This window comes from Mesoplodon mirus, assembly GCF_964341445.2.
Source record: "Mesoplodon mirus genome assembly, chromosome: 4".
Taxonomy (NCBI): Eukaryota; Metazoa; Chordata; class Mammalia; order Artiodactyla; family Ziphiidae; genus Mesoplodon; species Mesoplodon mirus.
Window position 1 is genome coordinate 70,725,744 of NC_138979.1, and position 17,873 is coordinate 70,743,616.

General features: G+C 34.6%; 1 protein-coding gene across 3 annotated transcripts in view; it reads right to left on the bottom strand.

Moving 5' to 3' along the window:
- Positions 1-17,873, bottom strand: part of UBE3A (ubiquitin protein ligase E3A) — a 92,362-nt gene that overhangs the window by 29,463 nt on the left and 45,026 nt on the right. For all 3 annotated transcript variants that reach the window (XM_082616707.1, XM_082616705.1, XM_082616706.1), the window contains one exon: positions 3,578-3,882. In XM_082616707.1, the coding sequence (XP_082472833.1) occupies positions 3,578-3,882 (305 nt within the window). The remainder of the gene's footprint in view (positions 1-3,577; positions 3,883-17,873) is intronic.

Consider the following 17,873-nt stretch of genomic DNA (forward strand, 5'->3'; position numbering starts at 1 on the left):
TATTTTAAATGAAAATACAGAAGTAAAAACATTTCAATCCTGTAGTCAAATAACTACATTAATAAAAGAAGTGAAAACAGCCTTTAAACAGAAGATAACCAAATTTCACTTTATAAATCAATTCTAATAGCAAAGAAAACAATGAATGCTCTGGGCAGAGATAATTCAAAAACCCTGAAAGGGGGTGGCTAGAAATGTATATGTGTGTGTGTGTGTGTGCGTGCGCGCGTATGCGTGCATGTGTGATCCCTAATGACTATAAAACATGTCTGGCATTACTCAAAGTACTCAAATGTTTGACAGGTAAGACTAACCGATTACCAAAAGGATATGAAACCTCTAATGACCAACCACAAGATCTCATTCTCAACTAACAGAAAGTTGAGTAACGCTGGGTAATACCCCAAGACTTTTGTGTCGTGATTGATAGCAGTTTAGTTTACATGGCTATATCAACTTAAATTTTCTATTGCGATTACTTCTAACTCCAAAGCAAGTGCTATCATTGTTCTGTATCTGAAATGTGATCCTCTGAAACTGCTCTCTTAACCTCCAGCTCTCTAATGTATCTGGGCAGACACTTTAGGCTGGCTAACTCCAAATCTATTCACCACCTTTACCCCGACATGCCATTGTGATAGAAACTGAAAACTAAACACTAGTATTCCAATCCTCACTTGCATTGGGGGACGGTATGTGACACAGGTCTGCCAGTGACCTAAGTGGAGCCTATTGGTGGACTTCTGAGGATTTGTTTTCCTGATAAATGAGACAAATATGACTCATACTTTGAGTAGAAAAAAGATCATTTATTCTTATTAGCAGATGTACAAAATAAGCTAACTAGTATCATTTTCAAATTACCCAAGCAAAGACTATACAGGTCTCTACAAATTATAAAACTGTCCTTCAAATTAAAAAAAAATATATAGTGTTTACTAATATTTTGAGACCTCTTTTCATACAGGCCAGTAAAAATTATCGAACTGTGGAAGAAATAAAAATATAGCACCCCAAATAAAGACCTTTTGTCATTTTGAATTAACTTCAGGTACGTTATTTTACAGGAAAGAGAACAAATGATATATTTTGTCTGTTAACTCTAAGAAGATGTACTGGTAAAACAATATTACTGACAAAAGTCTTAATCCCTTTAATCAAAAGAGCGATAGCCTTGTCATCAAATAGTTAAGCAGAGGATAATTTTAGAGTCATGTAGATAATCCTATCTTCATTGTGTCAAATGGACCCTTATACTTGTAATGAACACAGATAAAACTTCTTAATATGATTCCTACCTCTGCTTTTATATTTGCTTCATAGTAAAAGATAATACAAAATGCAAATGGTTAGTGAATGAGCAGCTTCCAAAAACTGAACCACAAAAATACCAAATTTTATCACACCACGAATCTAATCTTTGGTCCTTGTTACCAGACTGTCAACACCTTCTTTTATGGGCCATAACTCTTTAAGAACGAATCCTTAAGGTTTGTTCTATTCAGGATATTTAGGCATATTCTGCTAAACTTCAGTAACCTCTTCCTGAAGAGTGTGAAACTGCTAACTGGGAGCTTATTTCGCGCTATTTTAATTGGAAAAAATTATAATATGTTCTTTTGAGACCAGGCCCATAAAACAAAAACAAAAACAAAAAACACCTAATTTCTTAAAATGTAACCAAAACATAGTAACTATCTATTATAAATAACTATCCAGTTAGGACATAGGACACTCTGTTTCCTAATCATCAAATAATAAAGTTGTTAACAAAGAGTTGCCTTGCATGTAGTAAATATGGCTCATCTTACGGATAAAGCAGCGTTCTAGACCCACGCACCCTCTGTTGGCATGACATGCTCTTTAGAACATCTTCAAGTGATTCTGACATTCTACTAATTCTACATAAAATGTACCAATACTTTATTCACATGGTGTTTTGTTTAAAATGTTAAACTGAATTTTCAGACATAAATGTAAATTAGTTAAAAAACATTGCATTTTGAAATATAAACATTCATTAACGTTTGGGTATCAATAAAAGGAGGTATTCTACTGAGAAAACAATAAATGAGACATTTTTGTATGACATACCTGTATATTTTATGATATATATGTATTTGAAAAATAATCTATAAAATTTTTAACTTAAATTCTTATGCAAAAAGAGAGTTTGGGGCAGACTATTCAACACCTGAAACTTTGTAACTAGAGCTAATGTATATAATTAACACTCAAAATAAAAGTACTAGTGCAGTTACTATATTTATAATTCCTAGTAAAAATATACTATAGTAAATACAGATGTTGCAGGAAAAGGGGGGCAGGGGGAAAGAGTGTAGTATATTGGAAGAAAGTACAATGAACTGCTAAATTATATAAACTTGAGCTTAAACAGTACACAAAGACTGGGGATAATCACCCAATAAGTACCTCTAAAATGAACCACATAGCCAAAAAGAAGATGGGTACATCCATCCTGCACTATAACCCCCATATGGCTTGCTGCCTTCGACTGTGGCAGCACATCGTACATTCACAGTAATGGTTGTTCTTATGGTGCACACTTGCTGGGGAAATGTGTATAATGCAACTTCCACATTAACATATTGACAACGTTCACTTATTTATCTAGTGTGTGAGCTAATTCATGGAATAGAAATATTCATGCAATAAAGCTGTAATAAAGTTATGAAAACAGCTTTATTATGGAAAGAGAGTAGAAGCTATTAACACAATTCCATTTCACTAAATTAATTTAAATGTGATTCAAATGACGTTACTGAAAACTTTAGAGGTAGTATCTAACTTCTATGTATCCTGAACAAAAAGCTTCCTCTCTTAAAATACGGGACTGTCAGTCATTCAAAAATCTGATTAACTTGTTTCTAATACCGATTTGCCTTTACTGGGAGAAAGAAAGCTTGAAGTTTATTAAAAAGAAAAAAAGTTTTAAAAGTTTTGGAATACAGGATCATTTAGAAAGAAAAATAAGGCTTGGGTAAGACTACCATTGTTAGGTAATGATTCTTGGCAGTGCCAAATGCCTGGGAGAAGGTGAGCAGGATACAGGAAGAATACATTAGAAAGAAAAATTGATTATTTCTCAGGTAACTATTAACATTTTGCCTTGCCTTCAGAAACAGAAAAAGACCACTAATCAGTCTGCTACTTTCACTATATAGTGCTCGGGTTCCAAAATGCATGCCAGATATTTAGTCCAGCTATTTTAACATCTAAATGACTTTGTGGCCTAGTTTAGGTTATTAACTACTACTTAATACATTTTTCCTAGTGGAAAATATTTGAAATTTCTTATCAATCCATTAGCAAAGGAACTTTTGGGAGTATAATCTGCTTCTAATTAGAGATCATTGGAACAGTAAAATAGAGTGAAATCACTAACTCAATTATTAGTTCTGTCCCCTATCACGATAAAAAATCGATTCTACTATACTAACATGTCCTAAGGTCACAAAATGAGACAAAAAAAGCAAACATCAACACCTCACACATTTTGAAAATCTCCAATGTGGTTTTCAGTCCAAAATTATCAATTAAAAATAGAACGTCTTACCTTTAAAATCATCTCTTGCTCCTTGTCCATCCTTCTTGTTCATTTTCATGTCAGAGCAGTTGTTAGGGGCACCTTTAGAGTTTTCAAGGTAAGCTGAGCTTGCTCCTTTCTTGGAGGGATGAGGATCACAGAGTTTTGCATTAATCTTATAAAGCTCAAGGGCTTTAATAGCTGCTGCATTGTTATCCATACGACGAAAAGTTGGACAGGAAGCACAAAACTCATTCGTGCAGGCCTCATTTCCACAGCCCTCAGTTAACTGGTGGTAGTAGCGTTCTATTAGATGTTTTGCAGCTGCTCGCTTCCTGTACCAAACATTCAAACAGTAAGCACAGTGATTAGTAGAGCTCTCAGGTACAAAGCTCAACAGATCATCAACAAGGCAGAAGTTAGTCAAGCGCTGAAGTAATAAACCTGCATATTAAGATGAGGTATAGAAAACGGACATACACTATTTACACAAAACTTTTAACTGGTGAAATATTTGATACTTATTTCCTAAGACATATGACAAAGAATATCAATTCTTGTCAAAAATCATTGTTTTAATAGAATATGCTTTCCTTTGGTTTGGGGCACAGTGGGGGGGCGCTTGTTTGATGTGCTTCAATTGTTTAGCACCACAGCTGAAAATCACAAGTTTTATGACTAAGAGTTTTAGTATTTTATCACTTTAAAAATTAACATTAATAAAATGAGTCTATTTAAAGTATCAATCCAGCTTTCCTTTATATAATCACCATTTCATTTCAACAGCCTGTAAATACTTGACTTATAGTTAACATAGAACTTCTATGTGGAACAAAGAAGGAGCCCCCCCCCATTATCTACTATACGGAAGATTTAAAAAGAAATTTATAAATAAAATATCCAAACCTTGTGTCATATCACAAGAAAGTGGCTCAAAACATACAATTTTGAACCCAAAAGGTATCATTAAACTTCCTCATTAATACCATGTCATAGGAACATGGAATATTTTAAATTCCTTTTAGAGCAAAATCTTATATTACTCTTACTTTGTGAACATAAAGTATGTGAATTAATGTTCCATTATGGCTGTTCTAGCAGACCTAGCAAGGATATTGAAGAAGGGGTCATTTCATCAAGCAAGAAGCTGGACTAATTTCTATCTCTATGGCTTATTCCAACTCTTAAGATCTATACTTCTACTATTGATGATATGAGATCACCATAACTTGAGTAGTCTACTGGATCCAAAAAAACATAATTCACAGCTATTCCTTTTGTTTCCAAATAGACATACAGGAATAAAAACTACAAATAATCAAAACTATTTAAAAAATAATTTACCTAATTTAATTCTCAAAATGTTCCTACAATGATCTCACAAACATGTAGGACTAAATGGCAAGTGGTATTAGAGTTTACATCTTGTTAATCGTGAGATACATCTTGTTAATCATGAGATACATCTTGTTAATCATGAGAAACTGAACAACTAACAAGACAAACAAGGGATACACTAGTAAGTCCAATTTTGTCTCAAAAGTAGGACTTTGTCTCTAAACTATCAAGGTAAATGACAAACAGTAATAACTCAAACACATTCAATTCACTCTGGTGCTCTGTTTTTTCATATGTTCCATGCAAATTTACCACTCAATGCATGCCAACAAAGAAAAAAGAAAAACCCACAAAATGCACTTAGATATTTTATTATATGTAGCTATAAACAATTCCACTCCTGAAAATTAAAACATATTATTTCAGATATATCACTGTGCAAAATACTAAAGTGACAACATGTAAAGAAAGAGAAATACAGAATTTATAAGGTTTATACCATACACTGCTATTCTTCTTCCAAAATGCAATAGCTTTCCCTAGTGAGAATGTAAATAAGTATGTATTTCCTTTCCGGAAGAAAATTATGAACATTTATCAAAAGTCTTAAAAATGAATCAGAGGATGAACCATATGAATCAAAGATCCCATTTTGGGTGAAAATAATAGGACAATTTTGTTTCTACAAAACCTGGAAAAAAACTGACACGCCCAAAAATAGATTACTAAAATGAACTGATAACCATTCACACAATGGAATAAACAAAAATTATCAAGATCTGAATTTGGCATAGATCACTAATTGATCTTTTAATTGTAAAAGTCTGTCACAAAGTAGTGTCATATGAAGCCATTTTTATTTCAAAGTGTTAACAGTCATTTCCCTGAATAATGTGACTGAATGAGTTTTTTAAATTATTATATCATTTTGCTTGCAATTTATTTTTTCTATAACATGCTACTTGTATACTAAAATTAATGAATATGAAAGGGGAAAATGTTAGTGGTTTCAAAACTTCATATACATGATTTGAATGGCCTCAAGGTTTACTAAATTGTCCGTATGAGTTTTTAAAGATTAGTTTCAAAAATCAAAATACCGAAACAGTCTAGCTATTTTTCTTATTGTCCTAAAAAAACAAACAAACCAAAAAATACCGGTCATACATATAATGCTTCTGAATGTAATACATAAACAACTGTGAACATTAAAAACAGAACAAGACTGAGAAATCAGAAAACCAGCTTTAAGAATCAAAGTAGCTGTACTATCTGGACAATTCTGGGCTTCAGTTTCCCATCTTTAAGACTCCTTTCAGTTCTAAATCTGTTAATAGGGAGGTGAGCAAGGAACTATCATTTGTTGAATGCCTGGTAACATACTGGACACACTTGCAAGGGACTTTGACATAGGTTATCTCATCTGAATCCCATGACTCTGAGGATGATCCTCAGTCCACAGCCAAAAAAGGAGACAGAACTGAAAGAGTGAAATCACGTATCCAAGGTCGCACAAAGGAAAGTGCAGAACTAGGATGACGGCAGGAGTCCAGAGGTCTTCCGGCTTCAGAGTCTAAGTCGTTTCTACTATACTGTCTTACAGAAGGTGATACATTTCAAAATAATTCTTAACAATAGTAGTACTAAAAACTTTTATGGAAAAAAAATCCCATAAATAATGTGTAATTGAAAAAAGTAAAATGCCTTCTGAAAAATCAAAATTTGAATCTCAAATTTATGCATATCTGGTATCACACAAGAACACAAGTTTCTTGAGGAACAGGTAGCACTATATTCTGTAAATTTAATATATTTATAATTTGTTGAAGACCTACGTGCTAGGCTTACAGATGTTCTCGCTTTAGACGACAATAAACCCTAGAAGTTAAAAGCTCACACTCTGAGGCCAGATTGCCCAAGTTCACATGCTGGCTCTGCCACTTAATAACTATGTGACCTTGAATGAGTTTACTTAACTTCCTGTGTCTCAGTTTCCTCATCTTAAAAATGATGGCATACAGAAGAATTATTATGGCTGTGAGAGAATTAAATGAGTTAATATATAAAAAGTGCTTAGAACACTGCATGGCACATAGTAAGCACCATTAACTTATGGCACATAGTTAGCCACCATTATTGTTACAATTTTTATTAGCATCCTCACAAGTCTATGATTAGCTATATTAACCTGCATTCTGCTGATGCTCAGAGCTGTTACCTAACAAGTTACATATCTAATAAGAGATCTGAACCCAGGTTTGACTCAAAACTTGGGCTTTTAATACCACTAAGGGTAGATTTAATATAAAAGTAGGCCCCTCTATTTGACCTGCTTCGCTGTCCCAAGACTTAGAAACGGCAGCTAGACTGATGAAACAGGACTGAAAGGAGGCCAAGACAGAACCTCCGTGTTATTAGTGGAATCAACCACACCAAGCATTTTTTTTCTTTTCTGACTTCAGTGACACCTTGAATTACCTGTTTATAATTCTGTATCCCCATCTAATTTAGAGCACATAAAAAAGCCTCTACACTGGGAATGTGTACACTAATAATGACATTTTGGTAAATAACCTGTACAAGATTAATCCCTATACATTGAGTTGCCAAATCATAGCTATGGACCAAATCTACCATGCCACCTATTTTTTTTATAGCTTGTTGGTTTTTAAATTTTAAATGGTTGCAAAAATCAGTAAAAGAATAACATTTTGTGACATGTAAAAATTACATGAAATTCAAATTTTAGCATCCACGAAGTCTTACTAGAACACAGCCAAGCTCATTCATTTACATATTGTCTACTGCTGTTTTCACATTACAACAGCAGAGTTGAGTAGTTTTAGCAGAGACTGTACAGCCTGCAGAGCCTAAAATAAATACCACCTGGCCTTCACAGAAAAAATTTCCCAACTCTTAATTTAGAGACTGTGCTTTCTGCCCTCCAGTGACACTTCCATCCAATCACATGGCCTCCTACTCTTTCTTCTCCCTCAGCAAATCATTTTATGCAGTAAAATGTATAACTCCCTCAAGTATGATTTCAAAAAACAAAGGAGAGAAGGAAAAAGAAAGATAAAGAAGAGATGAGGAAAGAAGAAGAAAATGAAATAGAAAAAAGGAAAGAAATGAAGAGACATCTTTTCCCAATGGGGTCCCCTTTAGTGACACCTTATCTGTCGTTCAAAACTACCCCAAGAGGGGCTATGGCTAACTTTCTATAATTTCCTCACATCTCACTGCCTTTTCTTCTATGTAAAAAACAAACTAAGTATTATACTTTATAATATACTGATTTTTTATAAAGGGATTTTTTCTTATCAAGTCAAGTGACATTTAGTGATAACACTCTCAACGCTCTTGAGATTACTTACACATTGAAAACAGGTAATACTTTCCATTGATTTCTTTTATTTCTATGACTGAATCAGTGAGACAGTCCTACAAATAAATGTTCTGTGGAATAATAATATAGAGAGCCAGAGTTACTCTAGAAAACTTGGCGGAAATCTTTTAAAAATGGTTTCACCTTAGGGGGAAGTGTACTCATGTCAGCAATTAACTTTGAAATGTATGGGGGGGAAGATGGATTGATAAATAGAAGGGTGGACATATGATAAAGCACTGTAAATATTAAAGGTAGAATCTAGATGACAGGCATATGGCATCAACTGTGCAATTCTTTCAATTTACCTGCATGTTTGGAAGTTTTCAAAGTAAAATACTGGGGGAAAATACTGTTGCCGTATTGTAACTTTTTAGACAGCATATCAAATGGCAGAGGAAATGGTTTCAGCCATCAGGGGAAGAAAAGGAAAACCGATGTCAACATCATCAATGGCACTAATACCACATTTGCCGACTCTGTTTTTGGAACAGTCTGGTACTTAACAAAAACAAAAAAACAAACAAACAAAACCCTATAATAATAATGATAAATACAAGAGTTAAACTCTGACCACATTATGTACAGCAACTTAATTTGCCTGTCAAGGAAACAAATACTAGGAAAGTATGTTTAATGTTCCTATACCAATGGCAAATCACTGGAATCAGAACCACTGAAACAGCTGCCAACAATATAAGAGATGGAAGTGGAAAATGATCTTAAATTGAACTTAGTAGGAAGTTGGAAAATAAACAATGAATACAAGAACGAAGAAAATGAAGAAATAAAAATAATAACTGTCAGGCGACTTCCCTGGCAGTCAAGTGACTAAGACCCCGAGCTCCAAACGCAGAGGGCACAGGTTTGATCCCTAGTTGGGGAACTAAGATCTCACATGTTGCATGGTGTGGTCAAAAAAAAAAAAAAAAAAAAAAGCAACTATCAGAAAGTGAAGATGTATCAGTGAACAGTGAGCAAACAAGACTGTAATTATAATACAAAATGACAGAACTTAAAATAAATATTAACTGTGACGTGCAACATAAGAACTATATTGGTGGAGGAAGTACAGAATAATGAAAGGAGATAAAAAGGCAAAGATCAGAAGAACATGTGAACGTTAAGTAGAGGGGCTTTAATTGAAAATGAAGTCAAATGAAGATGTGAGGAATCAAGAACCCAGAGATAAAACAGAAAGGGCCCAAGGCTTACATAATCAGTCTATAAAGCTAATAACCACTGCTTACTAGCCTCAAAGAAAGTAGAACACCTTTGTTCCTTCTAGGATGTTGCCTTTGTAAATCCTCCACCCCCTTCCCCAAAGTTTTATTTAACATAAAAAAACTTTAAGAATGACCAATGTTATCCTAGATAGTATTAGGCCTTACAGAAAGAGATCAGACAAAAAAAACATCTGTGACACAGCCACGATCAGGTTTAAGGTTGGGTCTATTACAATTTGAGTGAATTATTAGATTATTTCAATTGTGAGCTCATTATTACCATGATCCAAGCAACAAGCCATTAACTATAGAATAAGATACAGTTTTCACACAAAAAAGTTTTTATTTAAATTGGTATTTTTTTACTGTTAGAAATATGTTTACTGTAATAACTCCTGAGTATTCTTTTATTGAGGCTTATAATCTCAGTGCCTAGAGAGTTTGTTATACAGTAAACACAACTGTAGAACTAAATATTTATACAAAAATTACTCACCTTAAAAAAACTTTGTTTTTTAAAACAGTGTGACATTTTAGAGTGAAGAATAAACAAAATACAAAATATATCCATCCACCTCCCTCCAATTAAGATCCTAAAGGGAAAGGAATACAAAGTACATGTTGGCATTAGTGTAGAGCAACTACTAATTCTCTGTGATGATCATGAAAAATGGTCTTTGATTTTTATTTCTGATTCAAAGACAATCAAGACAAAACTTGTACCTTGACTAATTATACACTTGAGTGTCTACCATGGATCAGGCAATATGCTGTAAATTCTGCGATAAAGATCTGGTTGGCTGACTATTTTGCATTCTAGATAGCTGGATCACTCATAAAATAATCTTTTCTAGGAGGTTAGGGAGCTGAGAAAACCTTGGAGTTATTTAAAAACTTAATAGCTTTTATATATATTGTTGAGAAACACCTAGAGTTCTTTCAGTGTTAGGGTGAGAAAATTCTTAAGACTTAACTTTGAATTTATACTAAAGATTATTCAATACACATCAAAGTTAGTTTTGTATAGGTGATAAATGAGCCTATAGGTGCATTCCTATCAACTGAACTGTAGAATTACTACATTCATCTGAACAAAGATAAAAAAACTAACCAGCCAACCAGAAAGGACAGCAGGATGGAGAAAAAAGAAGCACCAGAACTGACTCCCCCACAGAAACTCTGACTTATATGTGATCCCAAAACCTTTTAGGAAACCTCCAAAACCAATTAGAAAGCTGCAGTACCTCAGGCAAGCTCAAAGCCTAAACCAGCCAGAAATGTGTAAGAAAAGTTGTTTCATATCAATTGCCTCAACCCCTCCTCAAACTGGCACAGTTCACAATAGTGATGAAAAGCCCAACTTGCAGCATCACCCTTGGGAACAGAAAAAAAAAGAGAAGAATTATGTCCAACATTCTCAAGGGGGCTGCCCAAAGAACTACTTTCTGTCTTGCCTAACTCAGAAAACTGATGGAACTAGCGTACACTGGATGCCTAGGGAAAACAAAAGACAGTTATCTGGCTTGCTGTAGCCTCAGAGAACCTTAAGTGCTACAGAAAGACACAAGAGAAGGCAAAATACTATAAGCTCTTGAAAAAAAACCAATAAACCTCTTCAACTGGAAAATTACAAGCACAAGTCCAGAGAAGATGCACTCCCTAAAAGGTTTTAGAGGTACCAAGAATCTCTAGCTAGGCTGAATGATGGTGATCTTCCCCTCTACAAAGCCAGACCATAAAGACTGGGAGAGAAGCTGTTTTCCAAATGCAAAATCCACATCAATAACAACAAAAAAAATAAGGCACATAAAAAAACAGGGAACCATGACCCAGTCAAATGAACAAAATAAAGTTCTAGAAAATGACCTAAAGAAACAGAGCTCTACAAATTAAATGACAAAAAATTCAGCCTAATTGCTTTAAAGAAACTCACAGTACTACAAGAGAACACAAAGAGAAAACTAGATGAAATCATGATGCATGAACAAATGAGAATATCAAAGATATATATATATAAAGAACCAAAGATTCTAGAGTTGAAGAATACAATAAATGGACTGAAAAATTCTCAAGAGGTAATGGCAGATTTGATCAAGCAAAAGAAAAGAATCAATGAACCTGATGGGCAGGTCTTTGAAATTCTTGAGTCAGAAGGAAAAAAGAAAAAAAAAGAAAAAGAAAAATGAAGAAAGCCTAAGGGACTTATGGGACATCATCAAGATGACCAATATATGCATTAGGGGAATACCAGCAAGAGAAGAGAGAATGAAGCAGACAGCTTATTTGAAAAAATAATGGCCAAATGCCTTCCAAATATGAGGAAGAAAAAAATGGTATCTAATTTTAAGAGGCTCAAAGGACTCCAACTAGGAAGAACCCAAAGAGGCCCATACTAAGACGCATTATAATCAAACTGTCCAAAGCCAAAGGTAAAGAGAAAATCTTGAAAGCAACAAAACGGAAACTACTGGTCATGTACAAGGAAGCTACCACTAGACTATCAGTAGATTTCTCAGCAGAAACCTTCCACACCAGAAAGTAGTGGGATGAAATATTCACAGTGCTGGAAAAAAATACCTTCCAACCAAAACACTATCATCTGGCAAACTGACTTTAAAAGTGAAGGAGATACAATGACCTCCTAGCATAAGCAAAACCTGAGATAGTTCACCACCACTAAACCCACCTTACAAGAAATGCAAAAGGGAGTCCTACAACTTGAAACAAAAGGACACAAAACACAACACAAAAGCATATGAAAATATAAAGCTTTCTGGTAAAGGTAAATTTGTAGACAAATACAGAATCCTGTAATATTATAATGGTGGTGAGTAAATCACTTTTAATTCAGGTAGAGAGTTAAAATATAAAAACATTTTAAAAACTCAACTATATGTCAATGTATATGAAATATAAAAAGGTGTGATTTGTGTCATCAACAAAAAGGGGAGAGATGTAAAGCAGTGAAGTTTTTGTATGCAACTGAAATTGTTATCAGTTTAAAATACTTCATTACAACTGTAAGATTTTATGTAATTGCCATGGTAACCACAAAGAAAATACCTATAGAAGATGCACAAAAGAAAGAAAGGAATCAAAGCATGTCACTACGAAAAAAAATTAACAAAACACAAAGGAAGGCATCTCAGAGAAAAAGAGGAGAAAAAATAACTACAATATATACAAAAAACAATTAACAAAATGGCAACAGTAAGTCATTCCCTATCAGTACTTACTTTAAATGTTAATGGATTAAACTCCCAATCTAAAGACATAGATTAGCTAAATGGATTTTAAAAAGAAAAGACTCAACTATATGTTGTCTACAAGAGAGTTACTTTAGATACAAGGACATACACAAGCAGAAAGTGAAAGCACAGAAAAAACATTCTATGCAAATATAACCGAAGGAGGGAAGAGATACATATGATCAGAAAATAAAGAAAATATTTATATATAAGAAAATAAAGTCAAAAACTGTCGTAAGAAACAAAGGACACATTATATAATAATAAAAGGGTCAATTCACCAGAAAGACACTACAATTATAAATATATATGCAGAGCACTGAAACATACTAAGCAAACATTAACAGAATCAAAGGGAGAAATAGACAGTAACACAATTACAGTAAGACATTTCAGTACCTCACTTTCAATAGTAGATATATCAACCAGACAGAAAATCACTTGGGAAACAGAGGACTTGAACATCGTAATAGACCAAATGGACCTAACAGACAAATAAATGACACTCCACACAACAACAGCAGAATCTACATTTTCTCAGTTGCACGTAAAACATTTTCCAGGAAAGAGCACATGTCGTACCACAAAATGAGTCTTAACAAAATTTAAGAAGACAGAGATCATACCAAGTATCTTTCCCAACCATAATGGAATGAAGTTAAAAATCAAAATCAAAAGGAAAACTTGAATATCCACAAATTTATGGAAATTAAACAATATAGTCTTGAACAACCAATGGGTCAAAGAAGAAATCAGAAGAAAAATTAGAAAATATCTTGAGACAAACAACAATGAAACACAACATACCAAAATGTATGGGATGCAGCAGAAGCAGTACCGGGGAAGTTTATAGTGGTAAACACCCACATTAAAAAAGAAAAAAGACCTCGAATCAACAACCTAACTTTAGACCTCAAGGAACCAGAAAAACAGACTAACTCAGAAGACAGGAAACAAAGATTATAGAGAAATGAAATAGAGCACAGACAACTGAAAAAAATAATCAATGACAGTAAGAGTTGTTTTTGGAGAATTTCAAGAAAATCAACAAATCATTTGCCAGACCAAGAAAAAAGAGAAATGACTCAAGTAACAAAATCAGAAATGAAAGAAGATAAATTATAATTGATGCCACAAAAATAAAAAGAATCAGAAGAGACTACTAACAACAAGTATACACCAACAAATTGAATAACCTAGAAAAAAAAATGAATATATTTCTACAAAAGCCCAGGATAAGATAGCTTCACTGGAGAATTCTACCAAAGATTTAAAGAATAATTAACACCAATCCTTCTCAAACTCTTTCCAAAAACTGAAGAGAAGGATACACTTCCAAACTTACCTATGAGGCCAGCATTACCCTGATACTGAAATGAGACAGAGCTACGAGACAAGAAAAATACAGGCCAATATCCCTGATGAATATGGATGCAAAAATCAATAAATTACTAGCAAGTAGAATTTGACAACACCTGAAAAGGATTATACACCATTGCCAGGTGGGATTTATTCCTGGAAGGTAAGGATGCCTCATCATATGAAAATCAATCAATGTCATACACCAAATTACCAACATGAAGGACAAAAATAACATGATCATCTCAACTGATGCAGAAAAAGCATTTGACAAACACCCTTTGATAACAAAAAGTCAAACTAGACATAAAAGGAAATTACCTCAACATAATAAAGTCCACATAAGCAAAGCCCACAGTCAATATTATACCCAATGGTGTAAAACTGAAAATCTTCCCTCTAACATCAGGAACAAGGGAAGGATGCACACTCTCACCGTTTCTTTTCAACATAGTACTGGCAATCCTAGTCAGAGCACTCAGGCAAGAAAAACAAATGAAGGCATCCAAATAGGAAAGGAAGAAACAAAATTATCTTTGTTCATAGATGACATGAATATGCAGGAAACCATAAAGATCCCACAAAAAAATGTTAGAATAAATGAATTCAGTAAAGTTGCAGGATACAAAAATCAACTTGCAAAAATCAGTTGTGCTTCTATAAACTAAAAATAAACAATCTGAAAAGGAAATTAAGAAAATATTCCCATTTGCAACAGCATCAAAAATAAAATACTTATGAACAGACTTACCCAAGGAGGCGAAAGACTTTTACAGTGAAAATGACAAAAAATTTCTGAAAGAAGCTAAAGAAGACACAAACAAATGGAAAGACAGCCTGTGTTCATGGACTGGAAGACTTAGTTAATGTTGTTAAAAGGTCCATACTACCCAAAGCAATCTACAGGTTCAATTCAATCCCTATTGAAATCCCAATGGCATTTTCTCAGAAACAGAAAAAGAAATCCTAAAATTCATATGGAATCTCAAAGGACCCCAAATAGCAAAACTAATCTTAAGAAAGAAAAACAATGCCAGAGGCCTCACAATTCCTGATTTCAAAACACCTTTACAAAGCTACAGTAATTAAAACAGTATGGTACTGGTATAAAGACAAGTCATACAGACCAATGGAACACAACAGAGAATACAGAAATAAACTCTTACACATACGGTCAAATGATCTTCAACAAAGGTGCCATGGGTACACATGGGAAAGAACAGTCTCTTCAACAAATGGTGCTGAGAAAACTGAATATCCCCAAGCAAAGAATGAAGTTGGACCCTTACCTTATACTATACAATATAAAAGTTAATCCAAGATGGATTAAAGACCTAAATATATGACCTGAAACTATGAAACTCCTAGAAGAAAACATAGTGGGATAGTTTCAGGACACTGGATTTGGGTAATGAATTCTTTGATATGACACCAAAAGCATACGCAATGAAAGCGAAAACAGCCAAATGGGACTATAAAGAAATATCAAAGGAAACTATCAACAGAGTGAAAAGGCAACCTATGGAATACAATCTATTCAATCTTCTGAGCTCAACAGTCTAGGTCAGGAGTACAGGAACCAGAGGGTTGAGGGTGGAAGATAGTAGAGGGGCCAAGGGACATCTCTTAGAGACAAGGAAGGACAGATGGGATGAGAGAAAGCAAGTAAGAAAGCACACAAAGTCTGCAACCACAGGTGGGTGTTTTAATTAAAGGTTTCAGGGGTAAAACAGTTCAGACCCACATGCCTATGGGAATGGGAAGGAGCAGGAAGCAGAGGTGAAGGTTTTCGAAGATAAAATGGGTGGGGAACTGAGATGTTGTTAGAGGTTACCCATGTAAACAAAGACAGCAGGGGATCTGCAGCAGAGTACAAAAGTATGAGTTCTTCAAAGACTGAGAAAGGCCTGGGAGGTAACTAGATAATGAAGACAGAAGATGACACAGCCAGAAAGCACAGCCTCAAAGGAACAGGGATTCTTATACTGAGAAAATAACAGAAACAGTCCAGAAGCATTAGTGGAAAAAAAGAGTAACAGTGTGTAGGAAACAAAGTCAAGGCTTACAGCACCCTGTATCCAGTAATGTAGAGACTGTTCTCACCAAGTCACCACTTTTCACTCCTTATTTTACTTAACCTTGCTGAGAAATGTAGGCCTTTTGGAAATTGTTGACTGTGGGCTTTCAGGACACTATTTCCTGATTTCCTCCTTTCTCTCTGGCTGTTCTTCAGATACTTCCCTTCCTAATCTAGAAACGCTTATTATATTCCCCAGGGACCAGCCATTAGACGCTTTTTCTTTTGTATTTCTCTTTGGACAGTTTCATCTTTCAAGGCTTTAGAAATACCTGATGGCTTCCAAATGTCTCCTTCAGTATAGTTTAAACTCTGCTTGAGAACCTAGTACTATTCCAGCTCTTATGGCTATTTTTATATGGGCCCTTTCCTCAAGGAACTTACTGTCTAAAGGGGGAAAAAAGCCAGAAGATTTTAACATCATAGGGACTCAAGAGGTATGGCGATATAAAGAGAAGCAATTTAGCCAAGATGAATCACAAAGGATGGCTAGGAACTGATAACACAAAGGGTGGGAAGACCGGTTCAGATAAGATGGAAAAATGAGTGAGTGAAGGCAGAAGAGCCTAAGAACATGGTCTTATGACAACTGGAAGCAGTTCAACAGTAAAAAGTTCAAAGAAGGACTCAAAAAATATGAAGAGGCAGGAGAAGCCAGATTATGGGAGATTTTATAAGATATGATAAGAAGTTCAGATTTTAGCCAGCAGAGGAGTAATCTTACAAAGGCTAATAACTTTCTCCACATAAAAATTCATGCACATATACTCCATCTGGCAAAAAGTTTCAGAATGTTCACACACTATTCATAAACCACTAGATAAGAACACTTGCAGCAGGAGTCACTAAAGGGTTTTAAGCAGGTCAGTGACTAAGTCAAATCTGCCTTTATGATAATTCCATTTTCTAAACTGGGACCAAAGTTGGCAAAACTGGAGACAGGCAATCCAGTTAAGTGATGACTACTATTATAGACCAGGCAAAGAATGAAGTAGCAGGAAAGAAGAGGAAACTGATGCAAGAAACATTTAAAAGATGCAGTATGTAGGGACAAATGAGTTGGAACAGCTGAATACCTAGGTTTCTAAGATGGGCACCTGGGTAGAAGGTAGCACTACAAGCTGAAATGATAACAAAAACAATAAACATTCATTAACATACAGTGCGTGGTTTTTGTAAATGATGTCCTTTAATCCTCACAAATTATCCTAGAAGTGAGGACTGTAAACTATTCCCACTAACATTTCTTAAAAATTTTTTAAGGACATGTAAGATATAATGATTAAAATACAAAATTCACATTGATTCTAAAAACTGCTTCATTGGAGTATTTCAACAGAATAGCAGAATTTTGCTCATTCTGCCTTCTGCGAATACTCAGTCAGAGGCAGTTCATCTATTCATCCATCCCTACCATGAACCAGGAGCATGTTTCCTTGTATTTAAAACAGAATATATAGGTTTATACAACGCTTTGTGGTAGAAAAGTGGACAGACTATGACTCTTGTCACTTCTATGCCTAACACCTTTCATTAGTTCCTATGTCTATCAGGAGAAAACCAGGGACTTTTCAGTAGTGTCAAGGCCTTTCACTATATGGTTCTAGCTTTCTAATTCCAACTACATTTTTCAGCACTTCTCTTGTCTCGTAACTGTATTCCAGCGTAACAGTTCAGAGGATTTGTTCTGCTG